General features: G+C 49.7%; 2 protein-coding genes across 2 annotated transcripts in view; one reads left to right on the top strand and one right to left on the bottom strand.

The window, feature by feature from the left end:
• Positions 1 to 21231, top strand: part of MYO1D (myosin ID) — a 163228-nt gene extending 141997 nt beyond the window's left edge. Inside the window, exon 22 of the mRNA XM_056362172.1 lies at positions 17762 to 21231. Within this exon, the coding sequence (XP_056218147.1) occupies positions 17762 to 17918 (157 nt within the window). The 3' untranslated portion in view covers positions 17919 to 21231. The remainder of the gene's footprint in view (positions 1 to 17761) is intronic.
• On the bottom strand, positions 20887 to 23478 carry CDK5R1 (cyclin dependent kinase 5 regulatory subunit 1). The gene has a single exon (XM_056362177.1). The coding sequence runs from the start codon at positions 23376 to 23378 to the stop codon at positions 22485 to 22487; it is 894 nt and encodes a 297-aa protein (XP_056218152.1). The 5' UTR covers positions 23379 to 23478; the 3' UTR covers positions 20887 to 22484.
• Positions 23479 to 23797: the final 319 nt, after the last annotated feature.

Here is a 23797-nt window from a genome sequence, read left to right on the forward strand (position 1 = left end):
GTGGGTGCAGCGAGGAGGACCACATTTATGAAGTTAAAATCAGATCTTGGTTTTAATTTAAATAACATTAAAAATGCAGCTTTGAAAGTTGTAGCAATACTTGCAGGCTGGTAAATGCTGGCTGCAGCCTCACTCGACGGGAACCAAGTGCTTCCCGGGTAATGCTCCTGAGGCTTTGGTCCTGCTCCTGTATCACCACATCTTCTCCAAGGACTGAACCTCACCTCTCATCCTTGCAACAACGCACGTGGGTTGTGGTTTCAGATAGCTCAGAGATCACAGAAGATATGTAAAATCATTGCAAAGGTTTTATTTTTGAGTATAGAACTGCAGATTAATAAACTCTTAATTATGCTGACTTTTTGCTGGCAGCAGCTCGGCTCCTTGTGGGAGGGACAGAAAGAGCAAAAGAAAGAAGCCGTTCCAGTTAGTGACCTAAGCGTTTACACTAGTTAAGGAGCACTTAATTACCTGTCAGCAGCCTGCTTTCTCCTGGTCACAAGTGTTTACACATGGTGCCAGTAATTCCAGCTGTTTCCCTCTTGTGCTGCAGGAATTCAGAGATAATTACATGCAGCAATTTAAAGGTAGCTAGCTCTCCCCTGAATCTAAGTGTCATGTGAAGATGCATACACCGAGAAGAGTCAAGTGAGTATCATCGCCTTTGGGAAATGCTGGTCTAAAGAGTCTATCTCCTTTCAGCATCAGGACCGGGGCATCCTAATAGCACGCCACAAGCTTGACCTCGCTGCGTATCAGCAGGGCTGCTGAGGCAGTGCCTCACAAAAGCACAGAAGTAGATTTATATGCTACCAGGTCATTTTCAGGTAGGCTTTTTGAGACTGGCTTGCTGAGTAGCTCGTGCTGGCTGTCATGCGATGCTGCGCTGACCTTGGTAGCAGTGGGATTGCTATGACCTCTGTTTCGCAGCAAACTGAATATGCCTGTCGACCCCCTGTGTCCGCGGCAGGATTTTAGCCCCAGAGAAACTTGCATGACTTAAGGAAGGCTTTTATTGATCTCAAGGTCAGGCAGACACTTTCTAATCGTCTAACCTAATCGCTTGCAGTGCACAAGCTGGGGAGGTTCACCCAACAATAGAGAAGATGGCTTAATACCAAACTCTTGGCATGATACAGACGTTGCTCAGTGCATCGCCTTGATACGAGCAGGATCTGTGCCAAGGCAGAAGAGATCAGGGAGAGCATTAGCACTTTTCTGCCAAGGGATCGCACCTACACTCATTCTGTTTGATCTTCTGTTTTTTTCCTGGTGGATTTTGGGGTTTGTGTACAGCATGTTTCCAAGCACTGTGGTCCAGCGACCATGTGCTTGAGTGTTAAGAGATCTGACTGCCATATTCTGCCCTCATGTCCTTTTTTCTAGCTGTGGCATTAACAGATGCCCTGGATGTTGTCAACTGTTTTCCTATTAGTATGTTCTGCGTATAGAGCTGTTGGAGCTAGAGAAAAAGCAGCCCTGGGACTGTGAAGGGGAAGGAGGGCAGTTCAGTCCACTGCAGACAGGAAGGGAGAATCACGAAACTGACAACAGATCTGTTTCACAAAAAGATTGGTTTTATCTTATTTACTCAAAACCCCTCATCAGCTACCCCTGTCACTTGCAAACAAAAATTTTTGTTGTGAAAAACTAAGATCCTGAGATGCAGTTAAACTTGATTGAAGAATATACCTTGTTTGTGGTGTTAGCGGAAAGTATTTGGAAGTGTTAAGATGAGTGTCAAGTAGTCCTGTGGTGAGTTACGCCTTGAGATGAGGGATTCACTTGCCGTTTTGGTGGTGCTACCACTGAGCTCTATAGCCAGCTCGTGTGCGGGCATACCCTTTGAGAGCAGAGGAATTATTCTTTTCCGAGCAATTATTTCACAGTGGTGGTATCTTATCTTGTCACTGCAATGGCTCTTCAGAAAACATATAGGAAGCCTCTTGAAATGATAGGATAGCCTTGGAACAAAGAGTTAATCTATTACTAGTGGAAGCATTTGCTTTGCAACTCATTTTTCCCCATTCGCAGCTCAATTTTTCAACTTATCACAGAGAGCAATGTGAAAGATTTAACTCTGGTAAGCCCAGAGGAGGATGGAAGCTGATTAGAAACTGGGGTGGGTAAGAGATTTTGCTCAGCTGGAATGACTGCAGCAAAATAGATTAATACTGAATGCTTGAGCCACAGATATTTGATTTGTTAATGGCTTTAGCTTTGCAGGCATTTGGTTGATGTAGCAAATTTCTCAGTGCCATGTGTAAATCTGCTGATTTCTTCTAGCACAGACTCTGAAATATAGAAGCATAAAATATTGATAATTCTGCCTACTAAAAGATGGATATGATAATGGTAAGCCTACCACCATTTGGTACCCCCAAATAGCATTTTACGTGGCTCAGGGATTGTAGTTAGTCATCATTGCCACAGCCTGGTGAAGTGATTAGTATCCCTTTTAGACTGGAAACCTAAGGATATATCACGCCATGTCTTATCCTTAGAATAACTCTGTTCTGCCAAACTTGCCTGTATTTGGAGAAATTTATATAGGAGCATAAAACCCTGCAGGTCACCAGGTCCATTTTCCTGCAACCGTGGTGGGGCATCACCGAATCCCTGTGGGCTGTTTGTGAAGGAGAGGGGTGAATCCAAAGGCACGGAGGGTCCCAAGTTGTTTGGTATAATGGCAATGTTGTTGGAGCCGCTGCAGTGGTGCTGCCTGTGACTGCCAGCAATTACAGCCTTTGGCACTCGTTCTGATCTACATGGAGCAGCAGGTCGGGGGTGGGAAGGAAAGAGGCTCATCAACAGAAATAGCATTTAAGTAAAAACTGTACCTTCCGCTGCAAGGGAAGATAGGAAGAAGAATCAATTCTTTTGCAGCTGAGAATGCAAACTGTGCCAGACAGTAATTAAAAGCATTTTACTGTGCCTAGTAACGTGTCTGCGCTCTAAAGCTTGCATCCTAAGCCTGCTCGGGAACAGACCCATTTTTATTCCAGGGAGATGGAGGGCACCGACAGCCTCGCTGCTGGGTCACGAGCAGTCGCTCAGCCCTTCACCGTCCCTCCCCAGCACTTCCCTTGGCTCGTCTGAATCATTTCTTGCATCTTCCCTGAGCCTCGCCTTGCCGAAAGCTGCATGATGTGCTCCTGAATTCATTTAAAAGCCCATCTAGGAGGACAGGGGTATTGATGCAGACTGTGATTTCCAAAATGAGATCACCCTGCCTACTGAGCAAGAAGCTGAATGTCAGAGAGTCAGGAACTGCTGTGCTTCCAGGTTGGCCAGCTGATGATAGATGTTTGAATGTATATGTCCATGATGTGTTCACATAGGTGTCGTTCTCCAGTGGAGTCACTTCATACCCTGAAATGAAAATTGTATGTTATTGTAATGCAAATGCAAATGGTGAATGTAGTGGGAATCAGGGCATTTCCCCTCCAAACCTTCCATTTCTATAAGTAAAAATCTTTAAGTTTGTGCACCTGTTTTTCATGCTGGCTTTACCACGAGGAAGAGGTATCTTTCATGTGATCCAACTAAGTTATTTCAGCTATTTCTGCAAATCCAAACTTCTTGTTGAGTAAGTTAGGCAAAGGAAAAGCAGAAATAGGTCAGATATTTAAATAAGGCATAGTTGTCTCTCCTCATGGCAAGTGCCTTTTTTCCTGCCTATGTGAATTGTGCTAATGTATCAGTGAATAAAGACGAGTGAACAAAGGGAAGCAGAAGCGCCAGCATTTTTATTCTGGGATTGCAGCTTCAGAGCCCTTTACTTTGCAGAAGTGATACCAAGCCTACTCTGGAACATCTCAGCGAATGCTCCTGAAATAATAACAACCAAATTGGCTGCCCAACCTCTCTGAATACACAAGATCCACTTAAGGTCCTGCCTGTCATTTTGCTATCACATAAACAATTGATTTCCTGGTGTAGCCTAAGTCCAGGTTCTAAGAAGCATCCTTGATGCCTTGCAGGGCATCATGAATCTGTAATATTAAGGAAACATAGTGAAAGTGTGCTGTTCTTAGGAATCCTCTGGCTTGAAATGTAGAGGAATCGGCTGCCTTTAATCATTAGTCATAGGGTTATATTTTTCAGCTCAGTTCTTTGTTCCAGGGAGTGCCTGTGGCTGATACCAAGCTCCTGGCAGGTCGGCTGTCACATTGTTTTAAGCTAATCTGACTGCCTTTGGTCCCTGGAGAGGACATTAGGAGTCCAGAATTGAATTCCTCTTTTTAAATACCTGCATGGTACTGTGTGCTACTGGAGGATTTTCCTGACTTTTAAGTTTTGTGATGGAAGGAAAATCTTTCTTACAAAGTCTGCCTCGTCATTTTTTCTCCCCAAGCTTCATGTCTCCAAACCTGATTCACTCTGATGTTTTTGATGGGAACAGTGATGACTTTCATCATACCTGAAATTTGTTTAGACTCAAAACATTTTATTGGGATGCTGTAATGATGATAGAGAGGTGATGATGTCAGTACTGGTGATAGCTGAGCTTTCCTGCATGGACAATTTTATGCAGCAGAGTTTTTGAGGCAGTAGAAGCAACTCTTCCCTGTGCTGTAGGAATGGAGGCAGCTCACAGCCCTCCGCAGTCCAACCATCCCCATTCTTCGTCCATTTCTGAAATCCACTGCTTCCTCCTTAATTGGACCACCTCTTGATTGCCTGCTGCAGGTATTGCTCTTGTCTTCTCTTTTCCGTAATCCAAATTCTCCTTAATGACCATGCCTCTTTTGACCATCCTGTGCTCAGAAACAGAGGCCAAATTTTCTCAAGACTTAACACCACTACCCCCCACCCCCAAAACCAGCATTGCTGGGAAAGTTTGGTGTCGATGAGGTGCATCAGCCCCTGATGTCCTGAGAACAGCTGTAAACCTGTTCAAACACCATCCCAAAAATTCCCTCCACCTCCAGGGCTGCACTGATAGCCCATCAGGATGCTGGCAGTCAAACCCAAATGCACTGAGTCACTCCGTGGTCCAGGTTCTTGTTCCTGACACCCCGGCCTCTTCTTTCTCGGTGTTTTTTTCAGTAGCCTTGGTACAATCTTACTTCTAAGGTTTCTTCTGACCTTCTCTTGCCTTTAAAACTCCTTTCTAAGCCTTGCGTGCTTACAGCTGTCTCTTGAGGTACCCAAGAAATAAGAGGGAAGTGGCAGTTGGTTCAAAAGCTAAAACATGGTGGTGGAGCAATCGAGAGGTCTGTGCCCTGCGTCACCCTGACTTGTTTCTTCCCCTTCCCTTTCCCTTCTGTCACCCTTCATCTAATGAGTTTTCCCTGCCTTGTTCCGCAGTGCCCGGTACATGTTTTAAACTGCCTTTGGTTCGGGAGGCAGCTGGCAGGGCGATGTGTTTGAAGGAAACACCGTGCTGTCTGCAGCATTCCTGCTGCCAGGTCCCTCCCCATCAAATGGCTCCCAGAGGGGGGATGGCGTAAACCCAAAGGGTGGGAAAATCACTGTGTTTGAACCATTCTTCTTTTGGCCATAGAGAGAAACGTTTTTAACAGGAGAGAGACCTCAGTGAGGCTCTTCAACATCAGGTTAAAAGCCTGTCATTAATTGAAGGATGATTCAGCTTCCCTGGCTAAAATGTCACAGTGTGGATGCTGGGAGAGGAGGAGCTGTCTTCCTCACTGGCATAACACCGTGCTAACCTGAGCACACCCCACCCCTCTGCGCTCCCCTTGGATAAAAAAATCATGGTTTAGCTTTCAGGAACAAGCTGGTGGTTTTGGGCTGGATAGCCCTGATGCTGCCAGCCTGAATCATTGGGGAAAATGCTCGTCTGCGTTGCTGGTTGCCTGTGAAAGTGTGACCTTTTATCAGACACTATGTGATAAAAATCGTGCTTCACACAGGGAGACTGAATGGGAATGTGGCTTCTCTCTGGGAGAAAAGCTGCAGGAGAATACAGCACAGTAACACCTTTTTTTTTAAATGGCATTTTTCTATCCCCTGAAGCTTTAGCTAATTTCTTTCTTTTCTATTAGAAAAGGAGAAAAATCTAGGTTTTCAGATCAGATCTGGAAATAGGGAGGCAGGATTAAGCACAGCTGTTCCAGGTCAGAGGAGCCGAGGAGGGGCGACGTCTCTCATACTGACAGAGCAAGGTTATACCAATGGCCAGAGGTACGTGCCTCCTTGTTGGAAAGCTGCCTTCGGGGTCGGATTAATTCAGCATTGCTACTGGACAGAGTGGTCCAGAGGAGCGAGAAGCCACTGGCAGTTTAACATGATGTCACCTCGTCCTGCACTAACTAGGTCATGGTGACACCCTGCCTGAAAGTCCTCTGTGCCAGTGCTTCTGCTATTGCAGCAGTGCTGAGCAGGACAATCCCCAGTAAACTCTAAAAAAACCCTCAGAAAATGGAATTCATGGAGTATTAGCGTATACAGGGGTTATCCGGGTGCAGCGAGCAGCAATCATCAGAGGCAGTAAATGAACCCATCTCTTGTTGCTCTGCATCAGCCCCTGGTTGGCTGGCAGAAATGAAGCATCAGATGGGATGATGAATATCCAGGTTGCTATAGTGACTGAGAGCTGTAGTGCTAAAAGCAGTCGTTCCCCATTACCCCCTCCCTGCATGCACACATGAGCTGTCACACGCCGTTCAAAGGGGTCCGGGTGAATTACGGCTGCACTGAAGCTGCAGTGTGGTGCCGAGCGAGTGCACCTGGCGGTGGATGTTCCCCGGGATGTCAGAGTCCTCCCATTAAATTCCCGGCTCCGGCTTTAATGAGCTCAGCGGTGATGTGTGCACAATATAATGGAGCTGAACTGTTCGCCTGCACAGCACAGTGTTTCACGGGCTGCAGGGCAGGAGCGCAGCCAGAGCAGCTGGGGACAATGACAGCCAGGTCCCCAGCACGGCCACCCCACGGAGGCGTTATTGAACCAAAGCTTTCGGAGCCGTGGGTGGGATGTGACGAAGCATCCCCATTTCCCAGCCCCTCTTCGTGGGGAGAGCCCCTGTGCCATTGTCCTTGTGGCTGCCAGCCCCCGGATCCGCTCCATTTCTGTGGCTCCAGTGGCATCGTAGCTGTCGGTGCTGGCAGAAGCCGAGCTTGTGGCTTCACCTTAGCAAATTGCCCTCCCGCTTGTCTGAGCTGCCTTCCTGGCAGTTTCACTCGCACAGGTTAATCCCAAAGAATAATAAGAGAAAAACAAAAGGAGAACTTCTAAAGTGTGTACACTTTTGATTTACTTTTTTTTAATAATAATTTTAGGGGATCTCTATGAAGGTCAGTGGCAACTTCCCCCATTTTGTGACTTCAGACCTCTGCCAGACTCTAAAAATGTCTGTTTAATTCACCGCCCGGCATGTGCCAGTGGGAAAAGCAGAGCTGCTCATCCATCAGGATGACTATAGGTTATGTCTGTATCGAAGGGAAATGATTGAGTAACAGCAGCGCTTTGCTGTGGCATCATTTTCCAACGTCATGCACCCGTCAGCTGTTCTGACCACTATTTGATGCTAGAAAATTGTTGGCTTCTTTTAAATTTGAGTTGTGAACAGTTGAATAATCCTGTACTTATTGTCCTTACCGTCAGCTCCCTATACCTTGCATTCCCGCAGGAGTTGAGTAAATATATCCCAGATGACTGAAAAATGCCGGCTGCCCTTTGAAGTTGTTGGTTTTTTTTTTTTTTTCCTTCCTCAAACTTTGAAAATTCACCCAGCAGAATTTTATCAGCACCTGCTAAACAGACCGAGAGCATCCTTTGAGGAGGGACATTGCAACCGTGGGCTGTGTACACCCCATCAAATGCAGGTCAGGTCCGATGAATTCAGCCGGCTGGCTGGGCGATGGAGAGGACCAGCACCAAAAAGAAAATGTAGGAAAGACTTTTGCTGCTTCTCAGCCTGCCCGGGAACCAAGGTCTGTGATGTCCTAAACAGAAGGCAAGTCTGCGCTCATCTTCCTAAGTGGTCTTATTTTATTTATGTGCTGGTGCATTTATAATACAGATTCTTGGCATAACCCTGTGAATGAGGCGATGTTCTGCTTTTACTCTGTCTCCAGCCAAGGACTTTGAATCCTATTTTTGGCATAGTGGTTTTTATAAAATATGTAACACTCCAGCGTCTTGTGGCCACGTTTGCTGCTACTAAAGCAGAAAGCTGGATGAGAGCTGATTCTCAAAAGCTTTGCCAGGACTCAGAATAGCTGAGAAAATATGACTAATTGGAGACTTCAGAGGAAGCTGTAGTTTATATATTGGTGCTGCACCCTGGGAAAGCTGTGATGTTGAGAACTGGGTCAGTTTGAGTAGATGAAGGCAAGTGGCACACGTCACCGGACCGTAACGTCTGTAACCATCATCCTCAAACTAAATTCCTCTGTTTATCCCAAAACAGGTAGGATGTAAACTGAGCCACAGAGCACACCAGCACCATGTGTGCAGGCAGGGCGGCCCACAGCAGTGAGGATGTTACACAGCCAGGGAAGTGGTTCCTTACCTAATGAGATCACTTCTTTCATAATTCTGCACCAGAACTGGTTTCTGCTCCTTGCAGAGGCAGGTGCTGCTGGGTAAGCCTCAGATGACGCTTCTCTTCGTGTTATTGCTGAAACCTCACGGGTGTTTGAGGAGATGGAAATGATGTGGGCACCTTCCCTCCTGCCACCGCTCCCATGTCAGCGGGTGCCACAAACCCCACGTGCCTCCTGCCCAGCTCTCCCCATCCTTTTCCTTCCCTCCCCAACATGGTTGCGTACCGCCAGCCTGTAAATCTGCAGCATGGTGAAGACTTGATGCAAAACTTATGATTTTAGCTGTACGGGGAGTGCAAAATGCATTGAATTCTGGCATGAATTTAACTCCTGTGGTATCAAACTGCACGCAGGGACCAGGAGAGGGAAAAGGAGCAGTCTGTAGATTTTAGAGCAGGCAGTTCCCTGCAGTCCCAAGCACTGGAGCTGGGCTTGCGGCGTGTTAGGGTGTCAGTGCAATAACCCACCTATTCGGGCACAGCCTGAAGCACATCTCTTCCACCCTGAAGTCCCAACACATTCAGCTTGGAGACGGCAGTTGTGTTAGGGCTGGGGTGCGTTCACCCCAGTTCAGATGGAGGATGAAGCTTCTGTGAGTTTTTGATCCTTTTCTTGAATTTCACGGGGTACAGGATCATTACATTCCCTTTTTATTTCCATCAAATATACCAGGGATGGAGGAAAGGGGATGTTAGGGTACACACACAGTGTGCTTGCAAAGTGATGTCTCAAAACCACTTTTTGGGGCTTTCCCACCATAAAATAAGAGCTTTGGCGTGCAGTCCGCATCGGTTGCAAGGCTGCGTGGCTGGGACCTGACCCCTATTAACCTGCTTTTTAGCTGCTTAGGTATTTTATTGAAATCTGGCTGTTATCCCAAGTTCCCGACGGAGAACAGCCCTGGAAAGGGGAGGAGCAGCCCCTTGTCCATCACCCTGCGGATCCTCCTTTGCCCAGAAGCACGTGAACCGAATGGTTTTGCTGGAAGAGACAAATATTTTACAGCTCGCTGACTTTCTGGAAAGCACGCCCTGGCTAGCAAGGATGGATGCACAAATGCCCCAGTTACTAAATAAATGAAGAACAAAGCACAGCTTGCTGGCGCTGCTCTGGGATTGCCTGACCTTGGGTTGAAGTAGGAATAAATGCATTTTAAGAATGAGAGAGCTAAACATTTAATGGGCTAGGTTTACACCTCAGATAGAAGGGATGTACCTGGTTCTACCACAGACACATCATGAAAAAAGCACATCAGTGTTGTGGCAGCTGCCGTCTTCTTAGGAAAGTGGCTTCTGTGGTTCAGACATGAATAAAAGGAACCGCCTAGGTGTACCAGGCAGACGCCAGCAGACCAGAGTATTAATAGCTGACTTGCTTTTGCCTTGCTGTGTGCTATTGGACATATATAACGCTTTTCATGAGGAATATACAGATATTAACAAATCTTGTTTCTCATTAAAAGGGCAAAAATAGAGTTATTGACGCAACTTGCTAGCGTGATGTTGTAATATGTTGTGCTGTACCGTTCCCAAAACCAAAGGCAAGCAGCTCTGTGGTTTGCACAGTGTGAGTTGCAGAGAAAAATGACACATGGGCAAGTTTGAGCCAGAAACAATTGAAAACCACTTTTAAATGTAGTGGTTGAGTTTGCAGTGGAACGATGTGGCACTGCAGTTTTGTAGCCTGGTCCTTCTCTTGCAGATTGAAAAATGGCTTTTGAAAAGCCCCTTCTTCTGGCTTCGAAGGTGCTTTGGCTGAATGTAGACCACAAGGTACAAAACCGTATCAGAAATAAGCCGTAAACATTTGCTGGTTTTGAAGGACAAAAAATATTTCACAGTATCATGTCACTTGACTGCAGATAATTTTGAAAAATCATACAGTGAGAGAGGACCTGCCATGTTTAGCTCAGCTGACCTTTCTTGGCATTAAAATGCCTGGAGGACTTGTTCTGACCTTCCACTATGGAAATTTGCCTTTGATCCTTACTTGAGATCTCCTTTATTCGTGTCTGACTTCTTTGTAGTCTCTCTTTTCCATAGCTTTGATCCATCTTAGCATCCAATCTCCCCCAAGACCACCTGATACGGAAGAGCTCTACAACGCCAACAACCATATGTCTCTAAAAAGCAAAAAAATACATCCTGTTTGGTGCTTTTGTGGTGTGAGACCTCAGAGAGGGTTTCACAAAGCAGATTTTGTGGTTTAGGACGTTGTTGTGTCCCTTTGGTGCACGTGTAAGTAATGCTGCACATGCTGAATGAGTGGAACGCTACCTGCCGTGAGCGTGCATCCCCTGCTGATCCAGTTGCTCTTGAGTTACGAGCAGAGAGGATTGATCTACGCCTGAAAAAGGGTCCCAGTTAATCTCCTCGCCCTGGGCTTCTTGGTGTTGGTAGCCAACCCATGGGGTGGAGAGTGCTAAAAATGGACTGCCGGGTGGAGGGGGATTTCCTTTGGTGATGCTCGTACAGCCTGGCAGCCAGTGCGAGGAGGCAAAGAGGACACTGAATTATTTTCTTGGGTACACAGGATAGTAAATCATTGCTTTTAACCTTCTGTAGCTGTGTGAGCCAGAGTGTTTTAATAGGAGCTGGATGGGAAAAGGTGTTTTCTCCCTCTGATGGCAGAGCAAAGAAGGATGGAGTGTGCTGAGGAGTCACAGGGGTGATGCTGTCAAAATCATCTGAGTCTTACTTAGGGAAATTTATGCTCCAAGTGTGTAAATCTCTTCTGGAAGTGGGACCTGGTGCTTTGAAGCTGCCAACGTTTCAAATATTACTTCCCCCCCGAGAGGCAGTGGGAGAGCAGAGAAGATGTAGTGTGCGGGAGCGCTGGCAGCCCGCGGGCTTTGAATACTGGCAGCAGGATATCTCTCTCCCTGGAATGAAACAACCACCCGGGATTATTTAGGTGTGATACTCTTCATGCCACACACCCCCCAGGGACAGCGCTTGCCCCAGCTTCCCAAAGCGGGGGATGCTCCTGCTGGTCACCAGCAGTCCCTGCGCAGAGCAGCTCTCCCCACGCAGGGCTTTGCTGCGCGTCCGAAGCTGAGAGGCTACAGCAGCTGCGATACAAAACGCACACAAGATTTTCAGTGCAGGTTTCATGCTCGTACATGTCGAGACACTAAATATCCCTATTTTTGTCTCTGTTTAAGCTGTTGTGGGGTTAATTTTCACAGTGAGAACTATGGCTGTTCCTCTGAGCTCAAACATCCCCAATATCATTGTTCTGCAAGCTGCAGAAAGCCATGAGTGGTCAGAGGAGATAGATCTACCCCCAGCCCTCCCCAGCCAAATATGCAGCCCACACAACCAGTGTTCTTTAAACCCTCGTGCAGAGGACACTTATCTTTTCCAAAAATGACACTTGTTGTAATTCAGATATGTAAATGTTTATTACCTATGTTATAGCCAATGTGGGTTTAGACCCTGCGTGTTTTTTCTCACCTCTCTACCACCCAGCAGCAGTAAGCACCGCAGCCTGGAGTGAGCCACAGCAGCTTTCCAGGCAAGGTGCAATCTGGCTATTTCAACCACCTTGAAATTCTCAATATTACTGTTTGTCTCTTTGGCTGTTGTTAGGAAGCAAAGCCTTTGAAAGCTGCCTTTTTTTAGACCTCTCTAGTTTTGCTCTCCGCTCCTTACGTATTTTCTTCATGCAGAATATAGTCGATGGTTTTTGGTTTCTTTTTTATAGCCTCCCTTCATCTGTGAGCCTTTTTTTTTTCCATCACTGAACCCCCTCAAAGGCTGCAGCTGGTATCCAGATGAGACTGCAGCACTGACTTATATAAGGTGTTACAATTTTTTTAGTATCCTCCATCCTGCTCCTCATGCTTCCTAACATCTTGTTTGCAGCTCCCTGCTTTCTTGAAGTCTTAACTTGTAGTCCAGAGTGATTCCTGCCTTTCCAGAAAGAGGGCTTGACCAAAACTCTAGAAAGATTTGTTTAAAAAAATCCCCTCCAGAATACATCCCATTGCTGCTGAGTTTCACACAGCATTGCAAACTTACCCTTATTTTAATCCCTCTGGTTTGTTGTCGTAAAAAATCCCTTACTGTACTCAGCTTTACCATCTTCTCCCCAAATTTTGCTTCCTGAAAAGAACCTATTTCCTGCTCTCTGACTGTTGGCTGTGTCCATAGGCAGGCAGCACCTCGCTTAAAGACCCTGGGAAATCTGCCTGAACTCCCATTCCTCCCCAGCCCTGTGAGTGAGGGTGCTGCACCTCCGCAGCACCGCGACTCTGGTGGGGTGCCACTGTCCCCAGGCATGGCGTGGGCGCATTCCTGAGGGGGCTGGCATCTAAAGACACGGGGGTCTCAGCGACAAGTGCTGTCCCGTACTTCCATGCCTGTCACAGCTCCATGTGAGGCACTCCAGGTCATCTGTGTTTGCTCTGAAGCATCTCATGTGCTCAACATTTATTTAGCAATACATTTCTTTAACTTTCTAGTCTTACACCGCTGTCTTTGCCAAAACTCCCTCTGATCTTTCTCCACTCTTTCCCTTCACTGTTGTGTTTCCCACCACTTATTGGCGACATAGATGCTTTTGTATTATCAACAGTGCTGACAGATGTCTGTGGCCATTTATGCGCTACTTGGCTTGTGTTTTCCCTGAGGTCCTGGATTAAATGCTCAGTCAAAACTCTAATATTTCATGGGCCAGTAGGCTGCTTCCACTTGGAGTCATCTCTTCACTGCCAGTTTCCGTTTTGCCAGCATTTACCCGGGTGTCCGATGGGCTTGCGCTGGGTTTCTAAGGATGCTCTCACTGTGGGATGTGGCTCTCCAGCACGGACAGACACCATGCGTGCGTCGCATACACGTGTGCTCAAGCCCAGAGCCACGGCCTCAACTGTTTGCCGGTAGCTCCTCTCATGAGTGTGAGTGGACAGATGAGCAAAGGGAGCTGATAAAGGCAGTGTGCGTGCTGTGATGGGTTGGAGCAGATGAAGGAAGAGAAGTCACCCAGCCCTGCAGCATTCACTGAGCCATGAAACCCAAGAGCAAAGAGAAGCCCCAGCCCACACCACCCCTGAGAGCAGCAGCTGTGCCTTGCACCGCTGGGATATGCAGAGAGTCTGTTTCCCCAAAAAATATTGTTTGCAGTTGTATCAAAAGACCTGTGTTTTCAGAAAACACTAGTCCCTTGGGATTTATTATATGCAGAAAACATCGTGTGGTTCCCTGGCAGGACTGGAGCAGTGCGGGAGGTAGATCCTGACTTTCCCATGAAAGCCCTTTTTTCCCTTTGCTTTTTGCAGGCAGTTTCACGCCTGGATGCTGAGGGCCGGCGTTTCTTCCTTGGCAGAGTCTCAGCCAGCGCTTGCTTCTCACTGTCTCTTCTAATGGAATCATTGTTAAAAATAAGTAATTTTATTTCCCAGAAGATGCCCAGCAGCAGCATCTGTCATTTTGTCCTGATTGCCCTGACTTCTGTCAGTGTGCAGGTTACGTCGGGGCTTGGTGAAGAGCCAAGGCTGCCATCAGATGGGGCTGGTCTCGGCAGGGCTGTGCTTGGTACCTACGTGAGCTCTGATGTCTTGTAGACAGTCTCCTGAACATGTGTCTGTACATGAGAGATGGCAGAAGTGTCTTGGAAGCCTGTTAAGGACTTACTAAAATTGAGGCTGATGTCTGGAACAAGTTCTCCTACACAGCCTGTAGTAAGGGTCAGTCTAGTGGCAGCTCTGGGCGCTCCGGCCACCCCGGTGTGGGATCTGCCAGGCAGGGCGCTCGCATTGGCAGGCATGGCCCCTCCACGGGGTGCTGGGATGCAGCAAGTGTGAGAAGGGTGAAAGCAAAAGGATGAGGGCAGGGGTCATCTCCAGGCAGCCGAAACTTTCCTACTGTCTTCCGAGGACGTAATCTGCAGGCAGTTGTTGCCTGTTGAACAGAGGGACAAGCTTGAGCATTGCTTTTGGTAAGAAACCAGGTATGAACCAACACAGGGTCCTTAAATCAGGTGGGATGTAGATGTAGATGTAGTTGTAGAATCATCTACAGGATGAAAGAAGAGCCTGGCCTTTGGATTGCTCACCTGTGGTTAAAGACAGATCTTGAAAGTTGGGGAACTTGGGTTTAGCTGTTAATTCCAGCACTGTTTTCTGCTCTCTGCACAGTGACTGTGTCTTCAACTGCAGAAGAGTCATAAATACATTCAGTTCTGCCCCTCAGCCTTTAAATGACAAGAATCTTCCACCTCTAACACAAAACCCAGTTGGCCCTTTCAGTTGCCAGAAGGCCAGAAGATTATTCATCAGCAATTACTAAATTCATAAATGTTCCTTAAATACTAACAACCATTGAAATGCTTAAGGAATCAAAGCATGGATGGTGAATAAACGTGTGTTTCCTAGCTTGAAATTTAATAGTGCAAAGTTTATTCCACCTTAATTTCACCTTACCAACCTTTTCCTGGCTGAATCATCTTTTTGAGACGGAGAGATGGAAGAGCGAAGTACTGTGGTGTGACAGGATTATACAGTGAAAACTGTTTTCAGGCCCAGTTTGAGTGGCAGTGGGACTTGTCTCTGCTTTCGCTGCCATCAATCTGGCGTGGGGCTGGCAGGTCACCAGTGACCCCCAAAGGGTATTTTCACTGGGTGTTGCCCCTGTGCAGGAAAGACTTGGGTGGACTTCCAGGGTTACACTGGGAGACTTTTCCTTTGGAATCTAAATTCTGCAGGAACTTAGGGAAACGTCTCCCCGGCTATACTACTTGGTAGCATCTCCTTGTAGCAGTGGGGTTTGGAAGGTCCTTTAGTCTGGTTTGTTAGCTGATGCTGGCAGCTGTCTTCTCCCTTTCGGTCAACAAATCGTCTTACTCCAGAGCAGCCATCAGCTGTCATCTCCCCTTTTTGCCACTGCACCAAGCGTGATGCTGATGTGCCTGATGGACTGGAAACCAAGCTGACGTTTCCTCCAACCTCTTCTGTGCTGGCGATTGACTAAGCACGGGAGCAGCATCCAAGCAACTCAAGGTCCCAGCACATCCAGCTGCTTGTGGCAGGGTTCCGCGTTGTGTTGCCTAGCAGGGAAGACCAAAGACGGGGTTTGTAATCCCTACATGGGCTTGCAAATCCCTGGTCGGATTGCTCTTTGGGTGCTGTTCAAGAGCTGTCCTACACCCCCAGCAAAAGGTTTTGATGCTGAAACTTCCCGTATGCAGAAAAGCAGCACGAGGTCAAGAGTGGATGAGTATTGCCATGGTGGGATCTGGAGAACATGGAGAGGGTGGGATGTGAAGCCCTTACCATATGGAAATGTTACACGGGGCAAAGATAAGAGCATCTTCCCCAGCGCGCACTATCCCTGCACAATGTTAGCTTCATGTAGATGTGTATCTAATTGATTCTCCTCCTTCCAGCAAGGACTGGGACCTGGAGACATTCAGCTTCTGGCGGAAGGTCCCACAGCCACAGGGCTCAGAATACATCAAGGACCTTCTGATTTCCAGGCCTGGGTCCTGCTTGTGGTCAAAATTCAGGTTAACGGCATTCCTCTCCCCAGTTTGGGCTGCTCGTTGCTGAGCAAGAGGGTCAGCTGAGCGTGACTATTAACAGCCACAGACCGTCCATCCTCTTACCTGTGGTTTGATGAGGGCTGTGGGGGAGAAGGAAAGTCGTTAGCGCTTATCCTTGTTACAGACACTCAATGCTAAACCTGCTGTCCAAGCACATGATGGCAAGAATCTCTAAGAGGCTCCTCTGTGTATGTGGCTCATTCTGCTAAGACACAGTAAAAATAGCAAACTAAGCAGGGATTTTAGCCTCAACTTACTGAGGCAAGAGTAAATAAGTATTAAATACCTGGGACAACGTGAGGGCTGTGTGTGCTGCTGCCCTGCCAATTCTCCTCCAACCGAACAGCCGCTCACTGTTATGGAAGCAGTGAACATCTTAATTATTGTGAAGCCGCATAAAAATGCGGCTTATGGGATGTGACATGTCTTGAACAGTCTGTGTTAATGAAGTAAAAGCCTGTGCAGCATCAGGGACTTGCACCGCATCAGTGAAAAGGCCGTACCAGCTCAGGCAAGGCGAGACCTCTGGTCTGGAAGCTAAAGGCAGCTGAACAGAACCCCAGCGCATCCTCCTCACTGTATTTAGAGCATCGCGAGAGGCAGTGGAGTCCATGCCACTGTCTTTAAACCACTCCGTAGTATACTAAGAAATGCTGGAAATTCAGGAATTTGAAGTGCGGGTGAGGTCGTAGGAGTGATTGCCCAGAAGCCAAGTCCCTGGTTGTCTCTTCCTGCTTCCCTGGGCTGGTGCTGGCTCAAGGCCGCACCTGTGCAGGCACTTCTCTGGCCTCAAAACGCCCGCTGCTTGCTGGGCAGAGCTGGTGGCTGGAGCTCATGCGTCGGCTCGGCTGCACCTTGGCCTCAGCCCAGGGAGCAGCCGGGCATTTCTCCGCTTACAGTACAAGGAAAATAATTTGTGATCTAAAATAGTGGCTTTTTAATAGCCTTCAGCAAAGGGGGATGTCCTTGCCAGCTATGCCTGACGCTGTCTTAGCCCGAGCAGAGGTGACCAGCCATCTGGCTGTGCTGTTCTGATGTCCCCCGCTGGCAGCGACCCAGACAGCCAAGGAGAAACCAGTTTGGGTGGCAGAAACTCCTGATTTCACTCCTGAGAATTATTTTTAGCCCCAAAGCTGGGTTAAAGGGTTAAAAAGTTGGGGAATGGTTTGCAGTGACACAGCAAACTCCTCCAAGCTGGGGGAGGCTGCATGGCCAGTCAATCTGTCTGCCTGGAAAGGGAATTAAAAAAAAAATAAAAAAAAAAATCAACCCTACCTGTGATGCTTTTAGCTATTTCATGCAGTACTCTTAATCTCTGAGCTGAGAAAAAGGGATGTCATCATCATTCTTGTAATTATAGAGACAGGAATGATTGCTGGCGACGTCGTTTGGTGAGTGGATGGCGGAGTTGGCAGCAGAGCCCAGACCTTTTGCAACCTGGCCCCTGCTTTGCCCACACAGAGATACAGAGACACCCTCCATGGGCACCCTGCTGCGTACCGGCATCCCCGGGCGCACGCCTCCGCGCGTGGGGGCCTTCCACGTGCGAGAGCAGGGCTCGGCTGAGCCCAAGAGCTGGGCTTAGAGCTGCTTGGCTCAGCGCGGGGTGCTGGGCCCGCTGTGGGACGTGTCCCAGCCCAGAGCCGTCTCCCTCGCCTTGTCCCAGCCCTCCTGCCTGACGCTTTTCCCTTTTGCCTTGACACAGTGAGAAACGCGCTCTGCAAGTCAGCGTCACCAACCCGGTCCAGTGCAGCCTGCATGGGCGGAAATGCACCGTCTCTGTGGAAACCAAGATTAACCAATCCCAACCGGATTTCACCAAGCATCGTTCCGGTTTCATCCTCTGCGTGCCGGGGAATTAGCATCCCCCTCCACTTGGCGCAGTGAGCCGAGCCTGGAGAGTGAGCGAGCGGAGGAAAGACAGACTGGGGCTTTGATCGCCCTCCCTTTGCCTTGGACTTTTCAAGGCGATTGATTTAGAGATGCTCAGCTGTGACTTGGTCATGCGCCTAAAAAGATCTCTAAAGCTAGAGGTTTAGCAAAGCCAAATTCAGGAGAGGGTTTTACTACCACATGCAACGAAGGCTTAAAATAGCCAGTGACCTGTTATCCAGCTTACAGAACAGGCCAGAATATCAGGAAAGTGCTTCTGAATTAGTCTGAAAAAAGCATTTATAGGTACTTACACCCTTTCCCACATTGATTTCTTAAACCCTCTCCAGTATTCCCTTCTGTTGGTTTTTTTTTTTTTTTTTTGTGGGTTTTTTTTTTTTTTTTTTCTTATTGCAATATTATGCAGCCTCCACTGGAGGAACCAAAGATACCTGGCTCAGGGAGTCTGGTTCTGTAAGACCAAATCCTGATGGAACCGGAGCCAGATGTGGAAAGGAGGGCTGGCTTCCCATGCCGGGGAGACACTCCGCACTCTTCCAGCCTTGCCAGCATGCATGGAGTTGCAACGGTACATGGAGATGCACCTCGAGGCTTGCTGCTTTCCTGCCCGGAGTTCACTCACACATCAAGGCACCTTGGTCGGAGACAGGTCCACCAGCAGAAAGGAGAGCAGGATTCACAGTGCAGAGGTTTTATGTTTTTTTGATCCTGCATTGCTTTTGCCTTAATTACCCTCTCCAGTGTCAGAAAATCCAGTGGGTTCCCATTTGGACCAAGTGGCCTTGCAGGATTTTTAGATGATCCACGTGGCTTTGTGTTACTCCCAGCACTGAGGTTCAGGGAGGGCTCAGGACCCGCTGCAGGTGCGTTAGTTGAGAACCACGTGGAGCCTGGGGGCTGAGGCCACCGCTGCCTTGCTTTGCACTATGTAACGCTAACTCTGGCACGTCCGTCCACGGCAGGCGAGGGGCAGCAGCACAAACCTGACTCCAAACATCCAGGCTGTTCCCTCCGACGAGTTTTCCTGAGTCTTCCCAGCCACGGTTGGAGGATGTCGGGGCATTGCGCATCACCTCGGCTTGTCTTGTGTCACCACGTCCCTCTCGCTGCGTGGCTCAGGTGACCTTGAGCTTGGTGTTTACAGGACAGCCATACATACTAACAGGCTTTTTATTTCCACTGTGTATCGGGGCTGTTGCTGTGGGTTTTGAGCAGAGGAGGCCATGTGATGCTGCGGGGCTGTTGGAATCGTACGTACTGAGTCCTGGCACTGCTGGTCAGGTCAGGATTTCCATCACGTTGGACGTGGGGGTCCCAGCCCAGCCAGAAAATGGGGAGCACTTGTTTAATGGAACATTTTAGGAATCTGAAAGCCTGGAAGAGGCTCTTCATGTAATGCCCCGTTAACAAAAAGCTTCCCAAGGCCATGCCATGGATGCAGGGCACAGGGACAAGTCGCTGCAGCGTTTGTACCCAACCACTGCCACCGAGCCCTGAGGTTGAGGGTGCCTCGGGTGCAGATAAGGCCTAGCTCTGTGTGGAAATGGGACGAGCTTAATGTCTCCTGCACTTTTTGCCAGGGAGGGCCCACGCCAGAGCCCTCCCATTCCCATGGTCCTTGGCCTCGGACCAGCATCCCAGCACGGCATCTGGCCCGACATCCCAGCCACCAGCATTTGCTCCTGGTCAGCAGCTCTGGGATGCCCAGTGGACTGCTGTGCCGGAGGGCTCTGTGCATCAGCCCTGGCCCAAGTCCTCAGGAAGAAGCTCTTCCAGATGCTGGCAAACACAAGTCACCCACCACCACCACTGGGGCCATCAGGAGCCTGGAGGTGACATCCCACCCACGCAGCAGTTTCTAACCTCGCCAAGCACACACACGTGAGCGGCTCAGGACCACCGTGGGCCCCCCGCCTCCTCATGCAATCCCAGCATCAGCTCCTCAGGAGGAGCAATGCCAACGGCACCGCCGTGGGACACCCCAGCTCCTGTTTGTGTCCTCCCAGGGAAGCACCAGAAGGAAGATCCTTGTCATTGCTGTGCCTTTCTATTTGCACTTCTCGCTTTTTGTATCTACTAGTCCAAATGTTCCCCCCAGTAACACTAACCCATAGGCAAGGTAGCGGCGGGAGTTTTAATCAGCACTTTTATACACTATCCCTCCAATAAAATGGTTGTATCTAATCATGATGGACAGCAATAAATCACAGATTTAGGAAAATTCTAATACTATGAGATGGCGATATTGTATGCGAAGATATGTGTCTTTATAAAGTATATTATTGGTTCCTGTCTGGTTTTATATATATCTATATATCTATATCTATCTATATATAAATATATATAAAATACATATATTCCTGGGTTTCCCCCTAAATTAACTATTTCTAAATTGAATTTTGATTTTCAGCCTGGGGCGATAATACAATGAACCTTTTTTTTTCTTTTTTTTTTTTTTTTTTTTTGTTTTGTTTAAATCGCTGATATTTTAATGTGTAAAAGAGTAGGAAAAAACCCCAAACCTACTATAATGGACCTGGGGTTTTGTTTACATAATTCACTGTACTAAATAAAAAACCCCAATCAATTAGTTGCATCCCACTATGGCGGTGCTAGTTTCTGACCAGCGCGGTGGCTCGGAGAAGATGATGCACAGACAGAAAGTGGAGTTTTGGTGTCCCAATAACCTGCTTTTTCACCTCTTGCATGCTGGATGCTCCTTCTCACCCCACGGCTCGCCCAGCGCCTCTGCCAGCCCCCAGCGAAGGGGTGACACCCCCCACACCCCACCCCCCCCCCACCCCCCCAGCACTGGTAACACGATTAAACCTGCAGCTGTGTTAAAACCCTCTTTCATCAAAGCAAATCCAATTTCCCAACGCTGCGAATGGGCCACTGGAGGTGTGGGCTTGCAGAAAAGAGTCTGCCACGAACCGCTGCTGTGTAATGGATGGTCAGTGCATTTTTATTTAATCAGCACAGTACAAAAATAAATAAAAATAAGGGGAGGGGATTAAATTACAGGCACACTGAGCCCCATGACACAGTCGGTCAGGTTATAAACCACACATACTTACAAACACACTATACACATACATACAAAATGAGACAAATATAAATTAATAAGTAACAATATCCACCAATTTGGTCAACAAAGATCTACAGAAGAGATTGCACTAAAAAAACGTACGTACACATGTATCATTAGCAGGGTCCAATGTACAGCGATGAAGAGCTTCAAGTGAAAAATAAAAAATAAAAATAAATGGCACATTATTTCTCCCTCTCGTCTGCAAGTTTAACGCTCGATGGACCAGAACTAAACTAGAACTGTGCACACGGAGAAAAAAAAATAAAACCCCCAAAAAACTTATCAGTCCCCAGGCCTGATAAGGGAATACCAGCTCAAGACTGCAGTATCGGGGTGGTGTCAGGTCTTTGTGCATGGGTGTAATTTGTACAGCCATCTCTTGTTAAGGTTTTTCTTTTGATTATTATTTTTAATGTTTTTTTTCTTTTTTTTTTTTTTAAGACACAAAATGCTCCTGTTTGCATGCGCAATACCACTGTAAAAGCAACAATGAAAGAATAAAGAAGGGTTTTTTCTTTCTCCCCCCCCCCCCCCGGTTAGTAGTTTTTTGTGGTTTTTTTTCTTGGTTTTTTTTTGTTCTAAAAGTATTCATATAGCAGCATGTAGATTCTTTCCTTGCTTGCACACTCAAGTAGATCCTTTACACAATACTCATGATCAGTGCACGATGGGAACAAGACATTTCACATTGATGTCATTATACAGTAGCGGTTATTTCCCTTAACCCAGACCCGCTCGGGAAATTCGAGTCTCTTCAAAGAAAATAAATAAAGGGGCGGGAGGAGGCGGGGGGGGAGGGGGGCGGGGGGGCGGCGAGGGCCGGGGCTCCCCGGGCCGTGCCCGCCTCTGTCCCGTTGCCGGCTGCTCCGGCGCCAGAAAGTCACGATCGGCCCCGTTCAGCCGCCTCCGGTGAAGCCTTTAGAGCAAAAAATTTTTTTTTCTTCCTTTTTTTCCCCTCCTCCTTTTCCTCCTTTGTTTTTTGTTGGTTTTTTTTTCTTCTTCCCCCCCTACCTGGTCTTTGTCTCGGCTATGCGGTGCCCGGCCCCGCACCCGGGCGCTGCGGCCGCAGGAGCCGGGGCCGCCCCCGCCGCCCGCCCGCGAAGCCCCGCTCCGCTGCCCTGGGGAGGGGTCGGCTGGGGGGGCCACACACGGGACGAAGGGGACCCCTCCTCCACCAGTTCGCTGAAATCAATCTGGTGGCGGAGCCGCTGCACCCCCGGGCCCGCGGGACGGGAATGGGGCGATGGCTTGGAAGCAGCGGCCTGGGGCGGGGGGGGGGGGGGGAAGGGGGGGGGGGGGGGGCAACCGGGGGGCTGCGCTTCGGACGTCCCGTGTGCCCCTGCTCCTAGGCCCGGGCCCGGGGGAGCGGCAGCAGCCCCCGCCTCTCCCCGCCGGGCAGCGCCGCGGGTCGGGGCAGCGGAGCGGGGCCGGGGGCGGCGGGCGCTCACCGGTCGAGGCCGATGAGCAGCCGGCCCTTCTCCTCGGCGCCGCTCTCCTTCTTGAGGTCGGCGAAGACCTGGGTGAAGTAGTGCGGGTCGGCGTTGACCTGCAGCATCTTGGGGCTCATGAGGTCGATGATGGAGAGGCAGCGGTCCCAGAAGGCCTCCTTACAGCTCTCCACCAGGAAGGGCTTGAGCGGATAGGAAATCTCGTTGCCCATGTACGAGTAGGAGAGGTACAGGCAGGTAAGCAGCACTGCCTGCAGTTCGTGATCGCTGGCCACCTCAGCTGAGATGACGTCCCGGCAGAGCATGTAGAGGAAGACCACGTTGGCCGGCGTGATGAAGCCCTGGTCCTGCCAGCCCTGCAGCAGCAGCGAGCGGTCCACGGAGCGCAGCCAGAGCACGGGGTCGGTGGGCGAGAGGTGCTTCAGCCGGTAGCAGCGGCGGCAGAGGAACTCGCCCAGGCAGCGCAGCAGCTCGCTGGTGGACGCCTGCACCACGACCCGGCGCGGGGTAGCGGCGGCGGCGGCGGGCGCGGCCGGCGGCACCTTCTGTGCCGAGGCGAGGGCGGCGGCGGCGGCGGCGGGGGGCGGCGGGGGGGCGAAGGTGGCAAGGTTGGCGCAGGAGAGCGACTTCTTCAGGTTCTCGTTGTTGAGGTGGGTCACGTTGCTCTGGTAGCCGCCGTTGGGCTGCACCTTCTTGGAGCTCTTCTTCTTGGCCGAGACGGCGGCGATGCGCTTCCAGGGAAGAACCGAGATCAGGGAGTGCCGCTTCAGGCCCTTCTCCTTGGCGTTCTTGCTGTTCTGCACCGCCGTGTAGTGCCCCACCGTGGCCGCCCCCTCCTCGAACAGCGGGGCCTTCCGGTAGCTCGGCGACAGCGACAGCACCGTGCCCATGGCGCCGGCCGACCGGCGGGCCCCGCCGCCCGCCCCGGCCCCGGCCCCGGCCCCCGGCCCCGGCCCCGGCCCCCGGCGCGGCCCCGCGCTGGCTGCCCGCTCCGCCGCCGCCGCTCAGCGCCGCGCCGCGCCTCGGCCCCGCCCCGCCGCCGCGCGCGCTCCCGGCGGCGCAGTGCGCGGGCCCGCCGCCGCCTCGCCCCGCCCCGCGCCGCCACGTGCGCTCGCCGCGCCAGCGGGAAAGCGGCAGAGAGGCCACGCCTCCACTACGCCGAGACCCCGCCCCGCTTGCCTATAACCACGCCTCCTCTACCCAGACCCCGCCCCTCGACCCGCCCTGCGCGGGAAGCGGCGGCCCTCGGGGAGCGCACGGGGGCTGCTGCCGGGGCGAAAACCAGGGAAAAATATAAAAAAGGCCAAAT

This window comes from Falco biarmicus, chromosome 17 (assembly GCF_023638135.1).
Source record: "Falco biarmicus isolate bFalBia1 chromosome 17, bFalBia1.pri, whole genome shotgun sequence".
NCBI classification, from domain to species: Eukaryota; Metazoa; Chordata; class Aves; order Falconiformes; family Falconidae; genus Falco; species Falco biarmicus.